The following is a 23672-nucleotide window of genomic DNA, read 5'->3' as shown; positions in this document are numbered from 1 at the left end:
GAGATATGATAGTAAAAGTAGTTTTAAAGGAGCTTTAATCAAAGCCCACTAAAGGGATATATAAATTGTAATCTATTTGCACCATTAATAGAAAATTAGCAGTTTGTTCATTCCTTTAAAGACTGGCAACCAACAGCCTGCTTCTGAGTTATCTAGAGTCAGACTTCTGAGGGGCAGGGCAGTAAAAACTGGCACTTTAACCCTTTTCCTGGCTCACAAAAGAGAAGGAAAATAACCAAATGGCAGTTCAGTTTGTCTGGAACATTTAATTAGAATTTAGGGAATCTCATTAACTAAAGTTAAATCAATTTTAAAACCTTTTCTATCTGTTTTAAGAATTGCCTTATTTTCTCCCTAAAACAAAAGGAAAACTTATTTGAGGGAGTAGAAATTACAGCTAAGACTATTTGGCTATTACTTAGGAAAATTCTAAAATTGCCATTTGGCATTACTGTCATCATGCTAAACCTAAAATTGGTAATCACTGTGTCTGGAACAAGAGGGATGAGGTAAAATCCTTATCAGTTGACTTCTAAGTGAACTCTTCATAGAGTGGGGGAGGCAAACAGCACAGCCTATGAAAACATTAAGAATAGCTGGGATGGGCAACAGCAAGCTCAGTCCCTTTCCTGGGGTTTCTGTCAACTCCCCTTAATTTGTAAGCTTGCTAGCTTTCTTGAAACTATCAGAGGAAACAAGGTTATCAACCCTGAGAAATGAGCCTGTTTAGGATGTGTAGTTCCTAAAAAAGGAATGTGTTTACTAAGAATCTATAAGATTGTATAATGATCCTTTGCATCCGGATAAATTTAAACATATAAACAAGTTAAACAAAATCTTCTATGCAAGTTCTAGTAAACTTTTAAAATAATGTATCTAGCCCTAAGCGGCAATTATTAGAATTTGCTAAATCTCTTGGGACGGTAATTGATATTCTTTTGAGTTTTGAGTATGATTGCCTGATCATTAAGTAACTCACCAAGTTACTCCGAGGAATTCCTTTCTGAACTGCCACAAGTGGACGTCTTATCTGGGTAAGAGCTGGGAGGATCACCTTAGACTCTGCTTAATGTGGTATCCTTCTGACTCAGTTTCCCAGTTCAGTTTGTTTCCAACTGATTATTCCTAAGTCTGGCTATGAGTTGGAATTATTATGGCACGATTGGTTGTCAGACAGATCAAGGATGTTTTATTCAGTCATGTGCTCTCAGGCTGAAGGATTTGTTTTGATGCCATTATAATCATGTCCCTATTTTTCCTCTTATTAATCAGAGCAAATAGTCAGTAGAAGCCATGAACCCAGCACAAGTATCCCAGGGTGTAATGTTCTAGTTAGCTTTCTGGAGGGCCTTTGGACCAGCCTTGTTTTCAGCAGAATAATCACCATGAGAATAGTCAGGGATAAAGTTTAAAAATCTCTATTGTCTCCTTCATAGTCTGTCTCCTTCACCTGGGCTTGGCTAGCTTTCTGGAGGCTCATATGTTAAACTAGATAATCATTGTCTTATCAATTCCACTGAGTTAACACCTTGTTTAAATCATTCATACTGATCCTTAAGTATATTTCTCCAAAGTTCCTGCCTTTACATCTCCCACTTTCTTTTGTTTTAGAATATAGGTGGTCAAGTTCCTCTCAGAGTTTTGCCCTTTTCACCAGGGGACACAATGGTTTTCTACCTTAGATCTTAAAGATGCTTTCTTTTGCATACCATTGTATACTCACAATTCTTTTTGCCTTGAAATGTTGTGCCAGAGTTCTCTTTTAATATCCAGACCCAGTTTCCCTAATTGTTCTATTCAGTTACTCTGCCTCAGGTTATAATCATTCCCTCTTAATGTTAGGATAAAGGTTTTATATCTTAGACCTTAGACTATAGTCATTCTCTCTTAATGTTTGATGGGATAAAGGTCCTTTATCCATTTTAGGCATCATTAGAGTAATCTGGAGCTTCTCCGGTACCTCCCTCCATTATGTCATTCTCATCCTAGGTTCCTCTCCCACCTAAGGTCATCCCCATCCAGGTACCTCCCCCATTATATCATCCGTCTTGTAATCCTATAAAAGAATCTTGTATCCGACATTCAGGGCTGAATTCTTTGATATGATAGTCTCATTCAGCCCTGGGACAAAACCATGGATCCATTTGGTCCCAGTAAATCTCTCCATTAAATAAATTGTTAAATTGTTCTCTAATCTCTAGCTCAGTTTTTCCAGCATTACAGAAGGGGCAAATCCAAGGGAATGGAACCCTCACCCAATATCATGGGCAGTCATGGCCATAACATAGAAGTAGGTCAGGGCTTTCATGACAGCCTTCATGTATATGGACAGGCCTTAGCTATCCAGAAAATAAACAATATCTTGATCTGCAGCCCTACCAAGAGGCTTCTCTATCTGTACCATAAAAACCCTAACTTCCAGCCCCCCACCCCACTCAGGGATAAGAATTTCTTTGTCTATAGGCCCACACAGCTTGTCAGTCTGTTAATCACTCCATGAACCTTCCTCAAACAAACAGCTATGGACTTTCCTGGGCACAGCTGGATTTTGTACCTAACTTTATTGGCAAGCCCCTATAAGATTCTATTCAAGACTCTGACAATTCCCCTCGAATGAGTCCCTGATCAGGCAGAGGTTTTTAAGACCATGAAAACTAAATTAATATATTAGGTTGTATATTGATGGAAAGTGGGGCCAGTTTCTGGGGTTCTAATCCAGACCCCTTGCTAACTTCTTAAAGAAACCTGGTGTTTTGGGGTGACCTTTCTGCCTCTGAGCAGTGGCTGCCACAGCCCTTCCAATTGAGGAAGCCTCTAAGCTCACGCTGGGCCAGCCATGTGAAGTTCTAATCCCCCAGCCAGGTTCAGAGCATTTTTGCCCTCAGTTTTAGAACTGGGGAAAGGAATGAGAGTAAACATCTATACTGACTCCAAATATGTTTTTTGTATTTTGCATTTCATGGGGCTATATGGAAAAAAGGGGACTACTGACAGCAAAAATAATTCTCCATTAAATTATGCAGGAGAAATTCTACAATTATGGCAAGCTGTCCATGGACCTAGAGAGGACACCAGAAGGGGGATTCACTTCGGGCCAAGGGAAACAGGCTTGCAGATTCAGCTGCCTGTGCTGCCTTTTTGCCTTTGACCATGGCACCTTTAATTCACCAAGTCCTATACTCTCATACCTCCCAGGAACAAGCCCTTGCTAAAAAAGGGGGTATATCCTTTTCCCCTCTGGGTGAGTTCAAACACTTCAGCCAACTTCTAATATCAAAGGCCAGCCAATGCAAACTTCCCTATGGCCTAAACCAAGCTACTCACTTGAAAAAAATGCTCTCCAATCCCTGGTGAAACCTATTTTTACTGGTCATAAGCTAGGAGAAACAAATCTGTCAGGTCTGGCCAATTCGTGCCCAAGTAAATTCTGAAAGGGCTGTTAAAACCCCCCTCTCCTGAAACCCATCTGGAGGAGGGGTACATATTTGGGGAGGACTGGCAAATAGATTGTACACAATATTCCCCCTCTCAGGGGCTTCAAACTGCTTTTGGTTTTTGTTGTCACCTTTACTAACTGGTAAAAAGCCCTCCCTTGTAAGACTGAAAAAGCTCAGAGGTTTTTGCCAAAGGAAATCAAACCCATTTAAGATTATTATCTCCACTCTGCATGTCACCCTCTCTCCCCAATGTTTAAAGCCTTTTAAACATTATTGTGCTTGCACCTTAGGTCACCTGAGTATTCCTTTCACTGTGACTAATGTCACACTATTCTACCTATTCCCCTATTCCTTTGAGGAGACAAAAGCAGGGATTTGGGGAAATGTTGCTATTTACCCTAGGAAAAACTATCTGGAAGTGAGACATTCATGATAGCCCCATCTATCTCATTCTTCCTGTCTGGGTCGGGTTCATTCCACTTTTAATTATATTTTTGCTCATATTTAGTCCCTGTATTTTTAACCTACTTGTGAGATTGTTTCCTGCAGACTCCAAGCTATGAACTTCCAACTATTTGTTCACCCTGAATACCATCGCCTGATTCGGACACTTAGCACTCCTTGAATGCTGCTACCACTACCTTCAATTGTCTCCCCTCCTCAGTCAGGACCCCATTTGGCAGGGCCAGCTCTATGCCCCATATCAACATAAAGCAGCTCCAGAAGATGAGATTTCTGCCCCTTTCTCCCAAATGAATCTTAGGGTTCAAACTGTTTGAGAGGGGAAATGGAGTATAGCTTCTACGGGAGACAGCACTAGGGAAGTCCCCCTGATTTTGGGGTGCTTCTGTTTTAACAATCTGTCAATGATTCTAAAGTCCTCTGGCTTTAGAATCAGTGATCCCGAGGTTTCCCCCCTCCCCCAATCTTGGAGTGCTACTGTTCTAACAATTGGTCTTCAATGACTGTAAAAGTTTTCTGGCCTAGGAATATATAGTATTTCTTCCCTTAGACTTTAGCGAAGATATATTAATGATTCTGAGACCTTTTAACCTCAGAATACTATTGTTGAAAGTAGTCTGTAGTTTCTATTTCTTCATTACTTAACATCTATTTACATTGTTCTTCAAGGTGACCAACCACATCCATTGACATTTATTAATTTCTCATTCTCCTGGATTTTCCTCCAACATCTGATGTGACTAATCAACCTTTCCTTGAAATTCTTTTCTTTTATGCTACCTGCTTATCCAGATTTTTTTGCTCGACCTTTTCCTTTATACAACCTGTTGATCTTTCTCTTTCCTTCATTTATCTTTTTATTCTTGCTAGTATAAAATGTGTCCCCAACCCCCTCCTGTATGTTAGATTCCTTGAGGATCGGACACATTCGTGATAATAGCGTTACATTGCACTTAATTCTGCATTTCAGAAAAGAGAACAAGAATATCCGTCAACCAAACAATTGGAGGTGGCTTTACCAAATGGAATAGGAGGATGAAGTGAAAGTTGATTTTTCACTCAACCAATATTTATAACAGAGCCCTCTGAATGTCCGCTGTCCAGACAATGATTTGTAGTTAGATGCAAACCCATAAACCTGGTCCCACAACAGACACTTCAGACAGACTAAATCTCTAAAATCTTCTGCAACTTGGAAATTCCAAGATCCTAAGATGATCAGCCGAGAAGCAGTCAAAGCAAGGCCAAGTTCTCCCTCTGCACCCAGGGCCGTCTCCAGCCTCTCGATCTCCATCCGGCCATTGGACCAAGATGGCGCTGGAGAAACGCAGCAGGTGCGCTCGCAGCCCTCCCAATTCGCCCATGTGACCCGGCACCATCTGACTTCCAAGGACAAATAGCAGAACTCCCGCCTCCCAAGTCCCAGCTGAGAGTGACTCATCTACCAACAACTTTTTATCCTCGTTTTACATTATCACAGTAGTAAGGCTGCAAGAGGCCTCGGAAGCCACGGAACCCAATCGCATCACGCTGCTAGCACTTATCTAAAGCGCTGAGATTTGCCTAGCACTTTACGTATGTTATCTACTTTAAGTCTCAAGACAGCCCGAGGAGGCAGTATGGTCATTGGACAGAGGAAGCTCAGGTGATCTATGACTTGTCCAATCACCAGGAACGAGTTTCTATGGAGATAATCTCCGGGAAGTTAAGAAGCGCATCATAAGCTCCTCCCACATGCCAGGCTCTAGCAAAGCGCTCGTCTTTCCCCTTCTCTACGACATGAGCCGCTTCCTGGGAAAGGAGGCCGCCGAGAGGGCGGAGAGGAGAAGGGCTTGCCCTGGGTTCCAGAGAAGCCCGAGCTAGGTTAAATCGAAGCGAAACAAAACGCGACTAAGAAGGAAAAACTAAGCGGCGCCGGGAACGGGAGCAGGGTCGGGGAGGGGGAGGGAGAGAGGGCCCAGAGAAGCGCAGCCGCGAGCAGGGACACGCGGGATCTCTCCCACGGCCCAGTCTCCTCAGGACTAGGCCTACCGGAAGAACACGCCCTTTCCCCACCCGCACCCCCATTTAATCACCAAATCCGGGCTGGGAATGGGGAGTGAAACCGTAGCAGAAGCGGAAACGGAAGTCCATACTCACCTACTTCCTGGGGGAGGGAGCCCCCCCTCCAGTATTTTTTCGGGGGGGATGGTTGTATTTGGCTCCTTCTGCGCGTGCTCCGACGTGGGGGCGGGGTGATCTGCGTCTGCACCCTTGGTGGGGTGGGAATGGAGGTCGCGTGCGCTGCAATTGTAGCCACAGTCCGCCGCCTGCCGCCCGCCGCCCCCCTTTTCCCAGTTGTTGAAGCTGCCGCTCCAGTGCTGGCAAGCACTCCAGGAAGCACTTTCTTATTCCCCTACTGACTGCAAGTGCCTTACTTCATTTCAATTAAATTCCCATATAAGAACCTACTATGTGCAAGACACTGGGAGTAGCTTCTTATACAAAATGACGCAAAAACAGTGCCTGCTCTCAGGGAGGAGACCACGTGCAAACGATAGAAACAAAGCAAAATATATATAGAATAAAGAGGAAATAATTGTTATGCCTCAGTTTCCCTGGTGGTGAACCCTCTCCCACCCCTTCCTGGCCATTAGGGCTGAGATCATTAGGGCTTCTCTGGCATTCCAAAGAGCCACCAAACTCTGGATAGTTTATCTCGAAGCCCTGGTTATCTTCTGCCTCAGACTTCCTGTGTCCATCTTCTTCACCTCCAACTTGTCAGAAGTGAATTACGTCCTTTGTGGAATTTTCCCTCACAGTGCTCTGCCCCCTGCCCCCTTGCCTTGTTTTCTCCGATCACTGGACTCCTGTAAAAGTCTCTGGAATTACTTGCTCGCGGCTGGGTGCTTTGAGACCAGAGTCCCACCCAGCCTACTAGTCAAAGCTCTCCAATAATAAAATATGAAAAACTCCCATCTCTGTCTTACCTCAGTTTCTCCAGCATTACATAATTAACAGAGGAAAAGCACTGGAATGAAGCGAGGTGGTGGACGGGATTTTAATTTTAGTCAGAATTTAAAGGAAGGCGGGAGGTGGAGGGCGATGACTTCCGGGTGAGAACGTCCAGAGCTGAGAGGTGTGCGCCAGCCTGGAGCCAGGGTCCCAGGACTGAGGAGTTTGATCGGAGGAGTAAGGTGGGAAGAAGGCTGAGAGGCTTTGAAGGGCTTGGAATACCAAACAAAACACTTCGAGTTTGCTAATGTGGAGGTTCAAAAGGGAGAGCCCAAAAGGCATGGGGTCCAAGAGTGGTGTGGCGAGATAGAGCGAAAGAATGTGCAGGCTTGAGCCCATCCCCAGTCAAGGGGTAAAGTTTGTTATTTTAACAGTTGAAGTTGGCTAAGTTCCAAAAGGATCATCCGCAGGGCATCATATGCCTGTGAAACCTGGACATACACATACACCTAAATTACCCTTCATTGTATATGAAAATGTTCATCTTTTATGTCGAGCCTGGTTTTAAAGTTTTTATTTAATATGATGCTACCAGAAGTGCCGTGCTACAGATTCACCCACTCTAAATTTACTTCTTCTCTCTTCTTAAAATTCATTCATATTCTTTTTTCTTCTAATGGAATTTCATTAACCTCTGCTTCCTTCCCCTAATTTACTTATTTAAAAAAGCTCTGCTTGCGACAAACGAGATTACTTCATTTTGCATTTGTATTTGAATATACCTCATTTTGCACCTATCTAGTCCATCATCTCCCCTCTATCAAAAGATATTTCCTAGTTTTCTAGAGTCCCACTTGGATCTTGCATTGAATCTTTCAAAGTCATTTTCCTTTACAAGTTGTAGTCATAAATTATCCTTTTGTTTCTGTACACAGCACCCTGTATCAGTTCCTACAGGTTTGTCTAGGTGCCTCTCAATCTGTCATTTTCATCTTTTTTTTTTTTTTAGGGTGCAATAATATTCCATTTGAGACATTAATTCTGTCATTCTCCAAATGATGGGCACTCACTATATTTTCAGATTTTTTTCCTCTAACAAAAAGGTACCATTATAAATGAATTTTTAAAAATGGCTCTTTCCCCTTTGGTTTCTTTAGGTTAAATATTTATATTTCCCCTGCTTTTTGATATTGTTTTCATTCATATTAATGTAGTCATTGTATCTCTTACTAGTTTTGCTCTCCTGCTCTACTTCAAGCAGTTCTTGCATTTTTTCCTGCATTCTTCCTATTCTCCATGTCTTATCAAATATAGCAATGTTTCATTGAATTCATGTGCTGCAACTTTAGCTATTAACTGATGAGAAGCCACATTATTCCCCCCCCCACCTTTTTTTTTTTTTCCCTGACTCTAAAAGTACTGGGATAAATATTTTGGTGCTACTATCCTCCATGTATTTTGTGTTTTATCTAAATAGTCATCAATAAACAATGTTTCAGGAACTGTAAGAGATAGGGAACAAAAAGCAAGAGAAAAGAGTATTTGCCTTATAGGAGCTCCCATAGACAACAGTTATGGTCACAAGTCCTGGGCTTTCCTACGTCTGTTCCTATCTTATGTCTGTAATACCATCTGCTCCCTTTGGATTTCTACTCATTCTTTAAAGATCACCTCTTTTGGAAAGCATTTGTGAACACTTAATGATTTTATTTTTCTAAAACTTTTTGCACATTTCTCTTATACATTAAAAAAATTTGCATATGAGTCAGCTCTCAATTCTAATTCAGTAACCATTTATTAAGTGTCTACTATGTTCCCCAGGCACTATGCTAAGCATTTTCAAATCTACACAAAGCAAACTATATTCAGGATAAATGAGAAATAACTAACAGAGGGAAAGCAATGGAATTAAGAGGGGTTGTGAATGGTGGGATTTTAATTAGAATTTGAAGGAATCCAGGGAAGAGAGAACATTCTACACATGGGGGACAACCAGAGCCAAGAGATGGAGTATCTTGTACATGCAACATCCAGAAAGCCAGCATTACTGGATGGAATAATGACTGTAGGGGTTAAGGTAGGAGAGACTAGGTTATTAAGAATTGCCCAAAATGCCAAACAGCATTTTGCTCACTTCTGCAGGTAATGGGAAGCCACTAGAGTTTATTGAGTAACAGGTTGTAAGCTCTATTATTATATCAGTGACTATCTTTTTCTAAAAATTATCTCTATCACCCAGAATCTATTACATCACTTTGCACTTAGTATAAATGTCTAATTGTTGTGGGTTCATAAAATTATCAGAAAGTTGTGAAATTGCTTACTATCTTAGGGAGAGGAGAGGAAAGGGAAAGAGAAAATTTGGGAGTCAAAATGTTTAAAAAATTAATGTTAAAAATTATCTTTATATGTAATAGGAAAAACAAAATACTGTAAAAAAAAGAAAGTTATGAATATTGTTATGCTAATTTCAAGTGTTCTCATGCTAACAAATTTGGCAATCATTGGAGGAGGAGGCAGGCTTGATTACATGGGTAACCCTTATGAATGACAATACCTTGTAGTTTTAGAATGTATATCTATTTCCTTGAGTTATTTAATTTCTCTCTGTCTTTTCCTCATCTATAAAATGAAGTTGTTAAACTAGATGATGTCGGAGGTTACCTTTAACTCTATATATTTGATTTCTATGAACTTTAGTGAAGCCAAACTGTAAATACATTTTAAAAATATTACTAATTTAAAATTTTAAAGTAACTTCAATGGATGAATAAAAATGAAAGTCTCAATGGAGTCATCTTTTTAAAAACAGTTTACTTTTAATTTGTAAACAAATATGATAAATTTTCTAACAATTTTTAAGATATCTTAAGCACTGATTAATGGCAGTTTGAACCAGTAAACAAATCAGTCCAAAATCAGACCTTTTACATGTAATTTGATGAAAAGAGCTTTTTGCCAAATACTTAAGTTTTTTACTTTACACCAAACTCATGATAAACATGTTTTCATGACCCCTCAGAATAGACAACTGTAGTTTAAAAAAAGGTGACCAAAGAAAAAACACTGAAAAATCATCATAAATAATTGTAGCCACCTGGGCTTAATATGAATTAAAAAATAAAAAAAGTACTTCCAAAGTCTAAGAGCATCTGTTCACATTATAAATTCACAAAACACAACACAATTCACCAGAAGTTACACAGGGATTCTTCAGTCAAAAGCTGCTGTTTCCATATGTTTTTATAAATAGTTTGACCCTTCTGAAAACTGCTTCACAACTCTTTTCAACATCTTAATGTTTTACAGGAAGTGACCATGATTTCTATCAGTCTTCAACAGTTGGCATTTTTTAAAGTTGATACTGCAGTTATTATTTTGTAGGCCATTATTACCTTTACACCCCTGAGCTTATTAACCTTTTAACATGAAGAAATTATCTTTTGCATACAAAAGTATCCTTTGCATGCATTTGTAAAAACAAAAGTTTTAAAACAACATAAGAAAATATGACATATAACAAGGCTACAGGGGATATTGCAGTCAAGCAGTGTCATTCTTTGGCAGAAGAATAAATACTCTTTCCACTATATCCAAATCTGTATTCACTCTTAAGACTACACATGTGCATGAGAACTTTATCCTTTCTATTCTCCACAAAGTTTGTCAGTAAATAATTAAGGATGGTACAAATAAATTTTATGCATTCCTATTATGTCCATTTTCACAAAATAACTGACATTTATAGACATTTCAAACACTTGATATATATTATTTCCTCCACCTGACAAGTCTATGAGGTAGGTACTACAGGTACTATCCCCATTTTGCAGATGAGGAAACTGAAGCTCATAAAGCTTAAATGATTTGATACGGTCACATAGCTAGTAAGTGATAGAATTCGGATTTGAACCCAGATTTTCTCGATTCCAAGTCAGTAATATATCCATGATACCACCTTTGAATTCCAGTCTTCTCATAAACCATCACTTTTTGAAATCAGTATTTGATAGGTGTACTAATTTAAAAATCAATGTCAATGCCCAAATGAAACATCTTTTTTTTCTTTTTTGCTGAGGTAATTGGGATTAAGTGACTTGCCCAGGATCACACAGCTAGAAAGTATTAAGTATTTGAAGCCACATTTGAACTCAGATCTTCCCGACTTCAGGGCTGGTGCTCTATCCACTGTGCCATCTAGCTGCCCCAGATTTTTCATTTTAAAGCCCTTTTGGAATCTCATTCCATTTTTTTCAACAATACTCAAATGGATCTATGATCATATCTAATGAGGCACTCAATCCATCCATGCCTTAATATCCTGTGATATTCTTGTCCATCTCTACCCAAAATTCACCACAAAAAAACCTACTCAATATGCTAGGGATCTCCCTAGTTTTCTCTTGATATTATGAAGACACCAATAGACCACATGAATTGCCCATTAATTATCTGTGGCTTCTGTCACATGACCACTCCAACATTATCTTCATTCTTTTCATTATACAAAATTCTCCCCACTTCCCAAGTAATTCTGTTTCTAAGTGTTTCTCATTACATTAACCTATAGATTCTTAATTTCCAGCTAGAGGTTATAATAAAATCTTTCTCCTTTTGGGCTAAATATTAGCTGGACAGACGTTATCATCCTATTTTTGTGCCTTTCAGGATCTTTTTTACTCCATCCTGGGAAGGAAGGGGAACTATTCAGTCCATTTACCTTTCTTTCAATAGGCTTATCCTACTATGCTTATAGATTACTGAAGAGCTTCATACAAATTTTAATAAAGCTCAAGTAATCAGAGGTTTATCACGTTGCTCCACAGGGTCTAGTTCTAAGTTGGATATCTTAAACCCGTAGTAAAATCACTCATCTGCAAAATAATAATTTGTCCTAAAAGGCATTTCTTCAGTTGCAAAGTCAAATCTACAAATATATTTTTATGTTATAGTCATCAACAAACATAATAAGGAGCACCTTTGTGGGTGCTTTGTGGATGGGACAAAAGGTCCTGCCCTCAAGGAACCCACAATTTAATTGAATAGAAAAGTATATACATCAAATATATATATATATATATATATATATTTTCATATATATATATATTAATATGAAAAAGAATAAAATGAGTGTTCTGACAATCAAAATAGGACATACATTCAACCTATTGATAAGAAAAGACAAAGTAGAACTTCAGCTAAAGTATTGAGAGAATAAAAACCTAAACACACCTTAGAAATGGATTGAATTTCACTTCACTCTGGCAATTAAATCTGGCCTTCACTATTGTGAAGCTAAGAGTTTCTCTCATCAAAACAGCAGTGAATCTGTGTACTTTTTACAGATCCTCAAGGTCAGACAAATCTACCACCACTTTCATAAATAATGTATCTTCTTTGATGTAGGTATTCTTGCTGTTCTCCAGAGTGGCATGGGCCACAAAGCGAGGACAGCCAGATGCAATGTTCATCTCTCCATCAGGCCTTTGAAAGCTACTGCTATTGGGGTCAGCCTTGAAAATCTCAGTAATGTGGTTCTTTTTCCCACTCTGGTCCAAAAGCATCATGGTAACCCTCTGCTTGAAAGGCCACTGCAACAATGAGTCGAATTCCCCTTTCATCACCACGAAATACAGTGATAAATGTGTCCCTTTCCCTGACCCATCCCCATTCAAGTAAGCTCTTGCACAAAGTCGGTAGCCACAGCGGCTGGTATAGAAAGGCTGGCTGAATATGGACACCGTGCGGCCTTCAGTTGCTTCTCTTTTTTTCATCTTGTAGTCTGTCACCTTCCATATCAATTTGCCATTATAACAAGTACCCTCTAACATTTTAAATCGCTCTTCGTTTTTATTCAGCTGGGCTTTATGAACATTAATGTGGACATCGTGTCTGTTAGTTTGGTCTTCCAAAGTGACTACAAAGAGAAAAGAGGGCCAAATTTCTCTTTAGACAAAGCTGACATTAGAATTCATCCAAAATGTAGTTATTTGATCCTGAAATCTAACACAATGAACATGAACACTGTATACTAAAGACCACAAATGGATAATTTAAGCTCAGTTATTTTTCAGTGACTTTTGCCAAACTTGTTATTAAAAAATAGTAAACAAAAACAAAACAAAAATACAAACCTCTGCTTATCTTCTGTGCTACACAAAGCTGGGGATTGAGAGGATTGTGCTCAAGACCCAATTAGCACAACATGAGTAGGGTGAGTGCCCAAAATTCTGCATAAAGACAACCATTTTTTGTATCCTTTATACAAGCACTAGCTGCCCACTACCTCACTTTATTCCCTCACTTCTGACTCCCATTTCTTCATCCCTTGGCCTTCTCTAGACCTAAGAAGGCCAACTATAGAGATCTTATTTTTTAGAACATTTGCCAGTTTCTGAACATCAGATGCAATACATGTTATATATTTTACTTCTAATCATAGCTGGGGACAGTAGTTTTCAATTTATCTTATCTGCGTTCTTATTTTTAATTGTTTCATATAATAACAGCTACTACTTATAAAGTGGTATGTGCATTGTGCGTTATATATGTTATTTCATTTGATTCTCATGGTTACTTTAGGAAGCAGGTGCTACTATTAACCCATTTTACAGTTAAGGAAACTGAGGCTGAAAGAAGTTAATCCTGGGATTACATACCTAATCTGGGACAAAATTCAAATGTGCATTTTTTCCAATTCTACATCTGGGACTCTTATCTATTCTGCCACTTAACTGCTTCTGTTTCATAAATTTACAGTAATTTGGCCCTCATTTCCAAAACAACCAAAAGCAATAAATAAAACTTCAACATACCCAATCTCTGGTCATAAGTTTCCAGCAGAGTGATCTTCTCCTTTATAGTATCAATTGTATTCATCAAAGGTCTTAGATCAAGTTTGTTTTGCTGCTGGTTAGCCACCTCTAATAACTCCCTTACTTGTGTTTCCAACCAAGCAGATTTATCAATGTGACTGGCAAGAACCTTCAAGTGTAATAAGGTTCACAAAATTTGAAAGAGAAAGAGAGAAAATTTCAGCCAATATTCCATTTCCCTGGATAAGTTTACTGCCATCATCTATAATCCTCAAAAATACCTGTTTCTATATCTACATCTATGTAGACAGGTAGACAATAAATAATACATAGATAATAGAAATATTCTCATTTGTAGAAAAGGAAATTTCAGGAGCAAAGATTAAATTGCTTTCTCATGGGATAAAAGCTAGCAAATGTTTGAGCTTGAACTCAAATCTTACAGTATTTTCATTATACTATCTATGTATCTTCTATCTAGTAGATCAAATAAATTTAGTTTTATAATATGTAAAAACCCTTTTGTTTAATCTTCAAAAATCCTTCCCATCCCTTATTTCCACTTCACCCCTAACAATGCTAAGAACAGAAACTAAGACAAATGGATCACAATATTTAGAATTAAAAGATATTTTGGAGGTACAGCTAGCTCTAGCACACATCTATTTCCATACTATCTGTTAGCTCTACAAATAAATCATGATTTTTGTCTTCTTGATTTTCTAGATTTAAGAAAGTCTTAATGGGGCAGCTAGGTGGCGCAGTGGATAGAGCACCAGCCCTGAATTCAGGAGGACCCCAGTTCAAATCTGGTCTCAGACACTTAACACTTCCTAGCTGTGTGACCCTGGGTAAGTCACTTAACCCCAGCCTCAGGGGAAAAAAAAGAAAGTCTTAATAATGCAGGTTAAACTTTAAAGTGTATGTGACTACTTTTTAAAAAAAATTTTCAGAAAGCCCTGTTATTAAACATTTACTAGTACACCTCTGTATTTCTATAAACTTCCTCGACCTCAGCAAGAGTGCAGTAAAAAAATTCAGGAAATGAAGTCACCAGCCTGGAAGTTTAGGGACTTATTAATTAAAAATAATAATAATTTGCACTTATACTCAAGATTTGCAAAGTGCTTCCCATTTGCTCTCATTTCATTTAAGCCTCACAATATATATAGTCCAAAATTCTTTTTTTTTTTTTTCCTGAGGCAATTGGGGTTAAGTGACTTGCCCAGGGTCACACAGCTAGGAAGGGTTAAGTGTCTGAGGTAAGATTTGAACTCAGAGCACCAGCTCTGAAGTCAGGAGGATCTATCTACTGCACCACCTAGCTGCCCCCCAAAATTCTTTAATTTAACAATGAAGAAATCCAAACTAAGTGTGTCCTTTCTTGTCTATTTAGATAGACATAGTATCATCATCTATACCCCATAGAAGTAATCCTTTCTGCCCTAGACTACATTTATAGTCTAATATATGAACCAACTGTAATCTTTTCAAATATCATATCTTACCATGATAGATTCACTAAACATTGGAATTACATTAATAATTTATAAATTTCAATGTCATTTTAGTTTTACTTTAGGGATTTTGGAAAGACTATAGCATTTTCTTTCCAAAGGAATTTTTACTTTATTGACCACACAACATAAAACTACATATCCTTGCAGCAACTCGAAGAGCAAAATAATATTATTGGTCCAAAAAAATTATAACAGTTACTACCAAACTATCTAGGCAAATGAGAGGAAAAAAACTGATTTTGGATCTCACCTGGATGCTTGCCAGCAAGTTACCATTTTTTCCAAATAGCTGTACAAACTGCCTAAACTCCTTTTCAAATTTCTTCACAGTTTCATTTAACTGCTGAATTTTACTTTCTTTTAGTTCTAAGTTCTTGTGCAAGTCAGAAATCTAATAAAAGAAATTAAAACAGAGAAAAAAAATCAAGCCATTTAAAATACACAATTAAAATAAAATTTACATTATTTAGAGAGGGAAAAGCAATTTTGTACTAAGGTTCCCTAAAATTTTATAGGATCTCAAAAAAAAATTATCAGCTTTTTAAAAAATTTAAACAATGATAGGGTAATATAATATCGCTAAAAGTAATGACTATTAACTTAAAAATTTGTAACATTGGGGGCAGCCAGGTAGCACACTGGATAGAGCATCAGCCCTGCAGTCAGGTGGACTTAAATTCAAATTCAGCCTCAGTCACTTGACACCAGTGGAATAACCTGGACAAGTCAACTAATGCTAATTGCCTCACCAAAAAAAAAAAAAAAAAAAAAAAAAAAAAAAAAAAAAAATATATATATATATATATATATATATATATATATATATATATATATAAGACTGGCACTAAACTTATCCATTCAAACCCATGTGTTTGGGCAGTAACCATTATATAAAATTGCTACATTAGATGCTATGTAGGATACACAGTCCTAGTTCTCAAGAATATTCATAATATTGCTAGGGAGACAAGGCACACAGCAATAATGATACTTTACATTTGTATGGCATTGTATTTTACAAGCACATTCAAATTAAATCTCACTTGATCTTCCCAATCTTGTGAAATAGACAGATTTTTGTTACCTTCATGTAAGTGATAGAAGCTTGGAGAGTTTAAATTATATGTCTAAGTGCAGACAGGTAGTTGGGGATGAATCTATATCTTGAAAAACATTTTAAAATTAAAAATCCAGTGGTTTTATTACTATCCCACAGAGCATACAAAGCAATCAGAAAACTAAAGTTTGTTTTTAATCAGTTGTTTGTAGCCTGACTTAATTAGCCCACATTTAATTCTGTGGGGATTTACGTGGCTAATTTGAGGTTGTATCAGATAGTAAGACAAAACTTGCACAAGATGGAAAAATTCTACTCTCTTCCTGCAAATAGAGAAGGGATTGTTCCTGTTCTTGATTTTGGAAGATGAAACCTTGCGGCTTCTGAAACAGAACTAAATCTGGCTAATCATGTCATGTATGGATCCAGCTGTAGAGTATTAAACCCAAAAAAACAAATGATCTGCAAAATTCATAGTTCTGTAGCTGTGTTTGCTGGCAATGTTAGTATTGGTTAATTATTCCTAGAATTTACATGGTGCCATAAGGTTTGAAAAGCACTACATGTGGAATATCATATTTGATCCTTGCAGCATGATTGTGAGATCTGCTGTTTTATTTCAGTTTTACAGATAGGGAAATTAAGGCATAGAAGAGTAATATGATTTGTCTACAGTCATAGAGCTGAATCAGAATTTGAAATCAAGTCTTCCTGTCTTCTCCAGCGCTCTTACTCATTGGTAAGATTTACCCATGCTAACTGTGTTGATTCATAATATTTAAGGATGACATGATATAAAAAGCATTTGTCAAATACGAACAATTACTTCAAAGAAAAACATCTGTTTCCAATTAGCTTATTATTGATGTCTAGTAAAATATGAATATTTAGGGTTTTTGAAAAGAAAAACAAATTCTATTTAGTTTTTAAAAATTTACCTGTTCTTCTAATCTGGAATTCTTTTCTAAAACCAGGAGCATGTGTTCTCTTAAAGCAGAATTTTCATGTTCCTTAAGATTTATCCTTTTTTCCTTAGGAGTAAAAATAAAGGAAAAGATAAGCAGTCAAAAAGCGTACCTCAAAAATGGGAAAATAAAGACATTTTTCATTAAATATGGCTCACTTCTAGAGTTTGGATATCCACTTGCTTTAAAGCAGGGTTCCCTCCCAGTTCCAGGATTACATGACAATATGAAAAACAAATTTGAAACTCTCTGAAAAGTGGGGAACACTCTTCACTACTTTAATAAAGATATAGCTGCTAGTCTTCCAAATAATAATGACATGGATTCACAAGTATTGTTGAATCATCCAATTGGGATCAGAGGAAAAAGAGAAAAGTCCTAGTGATTTCATGACTTCCTGCCGAGAGGATCTACAGCATCTGTTAATGGACATTTTCACAACAAAGAATGTCTCAGGACTTGTAAAAAAGATGATCATTACCTACTTCTTCTAGTTTACACTCTTAAGTGTACCTAGAACCTAAAAAGAATTGCCAAAGATTATAAAATCTTATTAACTACAACAATTGTAGTCGTCGTTTTAATCACTATTGCTCAGTGAAGGCAGGGGATGCAAAACAGAAGAAATGGTATAAAGGCAACTGGTTAAAAATATGGTATCTGAAAATGTGATTTGCATTTCTGGATCATTTCTGGAATAGAAGGACAAACAGCCATTGAAATACCCAGATGTTCATAGGAAACAAAAAAATAAACATAGAAAAGGAGTCAGGGTAAAATGAATGGTTTCCGATATCCATGTATAGAGGCACACAGTTTAGGCAACAAGCAAGATGAACTATGGCTTCCAATGTAAAGAAGCAAATTTGATCTCACAGATATCAGTAAGACTTTGTGAGATAAGAAACATTACTGTAATGTAGATGTGAATGGATGAGGCACATTCAAAAGAAAAAAGATGGTTGGAAGACAATATAGAAAGCTTTGTTTGCTAAAGAGGTAATTTGTAAAGAGATTCAAGAATCAGAAAAGGAAAACATGATTCAAATATATCTATATATAAGCAGTTTTATTGTCTTGAATATGCTGTAGACCACCTGAGCACCAAGAGGAAGTAGATGAGTTTAGCAAACAAATTACCAATTGTTATTCATTAAAGTCATGTTCAACTTTTCATGACTTTACGGGATTTTCTTGGCAAAGATACTAGAGTGGTTTGCCATTTCCTTCTCCAGTGGAAAGGCAAAACAAATTAAAAATCATCCCCAGGGTCACACACATAGGGAGTGTCTGAAGAGGAATTTGGCCCAAGTTTATGCCTTTTAACCACTGAATCTGAACTCTGATCCTCCTGACTCCAGGCCCAATGCTCTATCCCCTGAACCACCAGCTGCCAAATTAGCCAGATATCTGCTACTTCTCTCCAAAATGCAACAGGCAACAGCCTCTTGACTTGTCTTAATGATGATTTTCTTTAACAGGTAGAGGAATTAACAAGGGGAGGATGATTCTCATCAACAGGAAGAAAAGTGATCAGGTGGAAGAAGAATAAATTTGTTCTTTTTGACTGCAGAAGAACAAAATAGGAACAGTGGGAAGAAGTTGAAAAGAAGTGTAAGGAAAAACTTCCTATTATTTCCAAATATCCAAAGTTGACTGGGCTTCTTCAAGAAATACAAATTACCCCCCTCATTAGCTGTTTTGAAGCCAGTGTCAAGTTACCACTTGTCACATGTCATATGTAGAAAGGACACGTTTTAGTTTATGAATTGGACTAAATATTTACTGAAGTCTCTTGTAACTTTGAAGTTCTGTATGGGAGCATAATAAGTGACAATATCGGAAGATAATAGTAGGTTCTCCAAACGGGAAGATAAAAAGGTCTGATCATTAATGGTATGCTTAATTAAGGATTCTTCCTTTTCCTTGAGGTCATATGCCTTTTGTAGAACATACAGATGCATCATCTTGCATTCATCCAAAAATTTCTCATCTACTTGGTGGAGTAGATCCTTTAACTTTGTAGAACTAAGACCCTACACAATCTTTTTTCGTTAACTAGCTAATGGGTTTATAAAGAATACATCTTAATTTAAATTTCAGTCCTCCAAGTTAATTGTAGTAAGTAGAAACCTGAACTATCAGGGCCTAAAGCTAAAGACTAGTTTCTACATTTCAGTAATTCTTGCTCTTTGTGTGATCTGACAAATTATTATTATTTATTGACTTTGTAAAAGAAATTATTTCAGGAAAAATTATATTGCATGGAAATATGGGAATCAGTTTATTATAAGAAATTCAAGAAATTCCAGAAACACTGTAAGAGTTGGAGTAAAAACTATGAATGATTATTGCTACTATATTCCCCAAACTGTAGGACTTTATTCTGGACCCTAAATGAAAACTTCAGTTTTTAGGCTGCTTGCAAAAATACCATCAAGGACTGTGAAATAAATTGCACAATAGTGGAGGGAGGAAGGGAGGGCCAAATTAAAAAAACATTAATTTCCAAACCTTCACAGGACAGCCATAATGTTTATAGGGGCATTCTTGTTCCACCTCAGGACACACAGTAATATGCTCATCAACCTGTGAATATGAACAGTGTCAAACTATAATACAATCCTGAATCAACTACAATTTGTTGATCTACAAGCATTTATTAAATTAAATTACTATGTGTAAAGCTCTATGTCCTGTGCTAAGAATATAAAAAGCAAAACCAGTCCTTGCCCTCAAGGATCTTTCATTTTAATAAGGAATATACACAGAGGCACACATTCTTGGTTAATTATTTCTATTCAACAAACAGAAAAGATACAACATAAACACAAGTAGATAAATATAAATTGATTCAAGGGTGTCTAGACTACTAACAAGTAGAGTGGTATCTAATTGTCATCAGGCCTGTACCAGCTGGTAGAACCTAGATGAGCTACTGATGAAGCCTTTGAGAATTCAAAGTCTTTTCAATGCCATTATGAGTAGAATGTGGCCATACGTATAACAAAATATAGTATATGTTTAAGTGTCCTACAAGTATTGTAGATTTCCAAGGAGATCACTTTGAGATGTGGGAGAATTTAATGGAATACATAAGATTTGAATGATGAGGGGTTGAATTTTTGGTTAGCACTGGGGGAAGGAGAGTTTACATGGGGTGATGGAGATAAAGGCACCAATTAATCAATCAGTCAGTTAAGCACTAAATTCTAGGCTCTATATTATTCAGTGAAATCATTCCAGGCAAGAAAAATGCCATGAATAAATGTGCAGGACTGAGAAAATTCAGGGATTTGAGGGAATGGATACAGTCGAGGGATATATTTAATTGAAGCACAGGGTTTCTGAGACTCATATTTTTAAAATAAATATTCTTTTAGCAATGTTTCATATCCAAGCAAAAATGTCAGAAGAATCAAGATCGCTGGTCACTCATGTCATCAGAGAGATGTATGGCAGGACAGGCTCTTACACACAATGACAAGAAGTATTGAAGAAGGCCTTTGCACCATGAATCAATTACCATGGAAGACTGATGGGACTACAAAGACAAAATTTCCAGAAAAGGAGATGATATAAATGGGTCACAACAATGGAGGAAGCACCCACCAATTGAAGAGATCATATATTCATAGAAAAAAATGGAAGTAAGGGCCCTATAATCTACAAGTTAAGGAAGCAAAGATTGAACTGGGTAGGGAGAAAAGCAAGAGACAGATGTCTGGAGGAGTGACAGGATGAAAAACTGATGCTTAAGGCCTGCAAAGGTAAGGCTATGATGACAAAAAGAGAACACAGAACTGGAGAAAGTAGAAAAAGCACAGTGAAGCAGGCAGACAGGTCCTAAAAATTACCTTAGATCTCTAGTATTATCAACTCTACAATCCTGAAAACTACTAAAAGTTTTTAGCAATTTTACTCAAATTGCTTATTTAGAGTACCTTAGTTCTTGGAATAATCTGTAAACAGTTATTGGGACAAGATACAGGGTACTCTGGGCAAATTTTTTCCTTGTGATTCTGAAAAACAGAACAGATGATGAAAATAAAACAAAATATGTAAGAGTTGGTTTTGTTTTTAGTACGGGTTAGAAAGAAAGACTTCACTGTGTGTGGATATTTATCAACTTCTATTTTTTTTTTTTTCTTTAATGGAAACTTTTGAAAACCAGAGAGTATATTTTATGATCTCTTCTGAACAGTAAATGTTCTTAAATAAAAAATAACAACTGATATAATATTTTATGCTTTTGCTAAATCTTAAACCAACATTGATATAAAACAATCTGATGAGACAGGAAAAGGAATGCTTCCAAATACTTTACCTTTTTTTATTTATAATTATTGGCTCAATGATGGACAGCACAATGCTACAAGGTTATATTTGACTTTAGGAGATGGTTAAGTCAGGGTTTCCATTTTGGCAGGTGATATAGTTCTCAGATATATTGCCATAGTGACACAGAAGAACATGTAAATGATGATGTTTTTGAGAACTAATCTAAAAAAAACCCACTCATTTCTCTGGCTATTTATTAGCTGAAATCTTATATAATGTGTTCAAAAATTTCAACAGCCCATTACTATTTATGTCACATTGCCCATAACCACTGACATATGTCTCTATTTCTTAAGTGAATCTGAGCTGATATACATTTATCCAAAGAAGGAATATTCTTTTGTTAACAGGAACAAGTTGAGGAGTATATATTAGATGTCTTTCTATATTTGAAATTTTTTGATTCTGCAAACCAGCTATATAACTCATAGCACAGGAGCTGTTTTTGCCTTAGTAATGTATTCTTTGTAGAGTAACTATTCAAGTACAGTCATTCAAATAATTTAGACTTACCTGTAAATTCATCACCACTATATCTTTTTTGCAATATGGACATGTTTCCTCTCGAAACTGACAATGTAAACTCAAGTGATCTTTCAAATCTTTTCGAAGGACTCTTTCTTGACAGCATTCATTAGAACAATGCACAGATTGAAATAAACACTGTAGAAGGTGATCCTAAAACACATTAATATGGCTGTATTGTCAATTAATTAACAGAATAGAGAGAGGACACACAGTGATTATCTTTTCAGGGAAAGGGGAAAAAACTATCAGAACAGCAATATTTAAACATTTAGCGATTTTCACCATTACTAAATCCTCATTACAACCTTGTAGAAGGGGTGCTATTTTTACCCCATTTTACAGTTGAGTAAATCGAGACAGCTTAAATGACTTGCCTAAGGTCATACAGTTAGCATTTGAGTCTGGATTTGCACTCACTTCTTTTCACTCCAGGCCTGGTCTTCTATACATTGTGCTATCTACTGCCTCTAGTTCTGGAGACACATGGGAATTATTAACAATGTGATAAATGCAGTATATGCTGCCATTGTATTTGGTCCTACTGCCTTCTGATTTTCCCATTTTAAAGCTGCAAACTGTTTCTGCTTAGAAAGTAGACAGTATCAAGAAGAATGAGGTACTACTTTGGCTAAGGAATATAGAAACTGCCTTTGTTTAGGAAGTAGAGGATTAGGAAAGAAGAGGCAAGTAAAGTTACAGAATTTGTTTTCAATTATGTTTCAATTAAATTCAAGTATTTATTATCATACGCTATGTGCCTTTCAATGTGCTAGGCAAGGAGATATTTTTCATAATTAAGTATAGGATAAGAGTTCTGGACCAAATAAGGGATAAAGACAATCACAGAAGATAAAATGAACAGTTTTATCATATCAGATTTGAAAAGCTTTTATTGTTCTCACTCTTTATGACCCCATTTGGGGTTTTCTTTGTAATGATACTGATGTGGTTTGCCATTTCTTTTTCCAGCTCATTTTACAGATGAGGAAGCTGAGGCAAACAGGTTTAAGACTTGCCCCAAATCACATAGGTAGTAATTGTCTATGGTAGGATTTGGACTCTGGAAGATGTCTTCTTGACTCAGCACTGTATCCACTACACCATCTAGCTGAAAAGTGTTTTTTAAAACATATTTTTAAAAATTCAATTAAAATTAGACAGGAAAATAGGAAGCTGATTCAAATATTTAAGGACAAAGGCTATCTGTCAACAGAAAAATGAACTAAGAAAAGCAAGCGATCACAAGCCATATGGAAAAAAATGCCTTAAATTACTAATAAGAGAAATGCAAATTAAAACAACTCAAAGCTTTGCCTGATATCCTTCAAATTGGCAATGATAAAAAATGAAAAATGATAATTGTGAGAGGACAAACTCAGTATTGGATTGTTGGTGGAGCTATGAACCAGCAATTCTGAAGAGGATTTTGTAACTATACTCATTATAATACATACCCTTTAACCCAATAATACCACTATTAGGAATGTAACTCAAAAGAGATCAGAGGGAAAAAGGAAAGGATCCATATGTTAAAAAATGCTGAACAGTATTTTTTGTTGTAGCAAAGAATTGGAAATAAAGGGAGAACCTAACAAATGGAGAACCTTATCGTA

General features: G+C 36.9%; 1 protein-coding gene and 1 long non-coding RNA gene across 4 annotated transcripts in view; both read right to left on the bottom strand.

The window, feature by feature from the left end:
* LOC141565678 (uncharacterized) overlaps positions 1-7682 on the bottom strand; it is a 155945-nt gene extending 148263 nt beyond the window's left edge. The window contains exon 1 of the long non-coding RNA XR_012489089.1: positions 6039-7682. This is a non-coding gene — a long non-coding RNA (uncharacterized LOC141565678). The remainder of the gene's footprint in view (positions 1-6038) is intronic.
* Positions 7683-9657: 1975 nt separating this feature from the next.
* TRAF5 (TNF receptor associated factor 5) overlaps positions 9658-23672 on the bottom strand; it is a 53897-nt gene continuing 39882 nt past the window's right edge. Inside the window, exons 5-11 of one of the 3 annotated variants that reach the window (XM_074309084.1) lie at positions 22045-22209; positions 21135-21212; positions 19705-19779; positions 17164-17256; positions 15419-15559; positions 13649-13817; positions 9658-12750 (exon numbers count right to left, since the gene is read on the bottom strand). In XM_074309084.1, the coding sequence (XP_074165185.1) occupies positions 12173-12750; positions 13649-13817; positions 15419-15559; positions 17164-17256; positions 19705-19779; positions 21135-21212; positions 22045-22209 (1299 nt within the window). In that variant the 3' untranslated portion in view covers positions 9658-12172. The remainder of the gene's footprint in view (positions 12751-13648; positions 13818-15418; positions 15560-17163; positions 17257-19704; positions 19780-21134; positions 21213-22044; positions 22210-23672) is intronic. The other 2 variants (XM_074309083.1, XM_074309085.1) reach the window with 2 other exon arrangements.

Source organism: Sminthopsis crassicaudata, chromosome 4 (genome assembly GCF_048593235.1).
Source record: "Sminthopsis crassicaudata isolate SCR6 chromosome 4, ASM4859323v1, whole genome shotgun sequence".
Classification (NCBI taxonomy): Eukaryota; Metazoa; Chordata; class Mammalia; order Dasyuromorphia; family Dasyuridae; genus Sminthopsis; species Sminthopsis crassicaudata.
The sequence above is the reverse complement of the archived record's forward strand: the minus strand, read 5'-3'. Positions and strand labels throughout refer to the sequence as shown.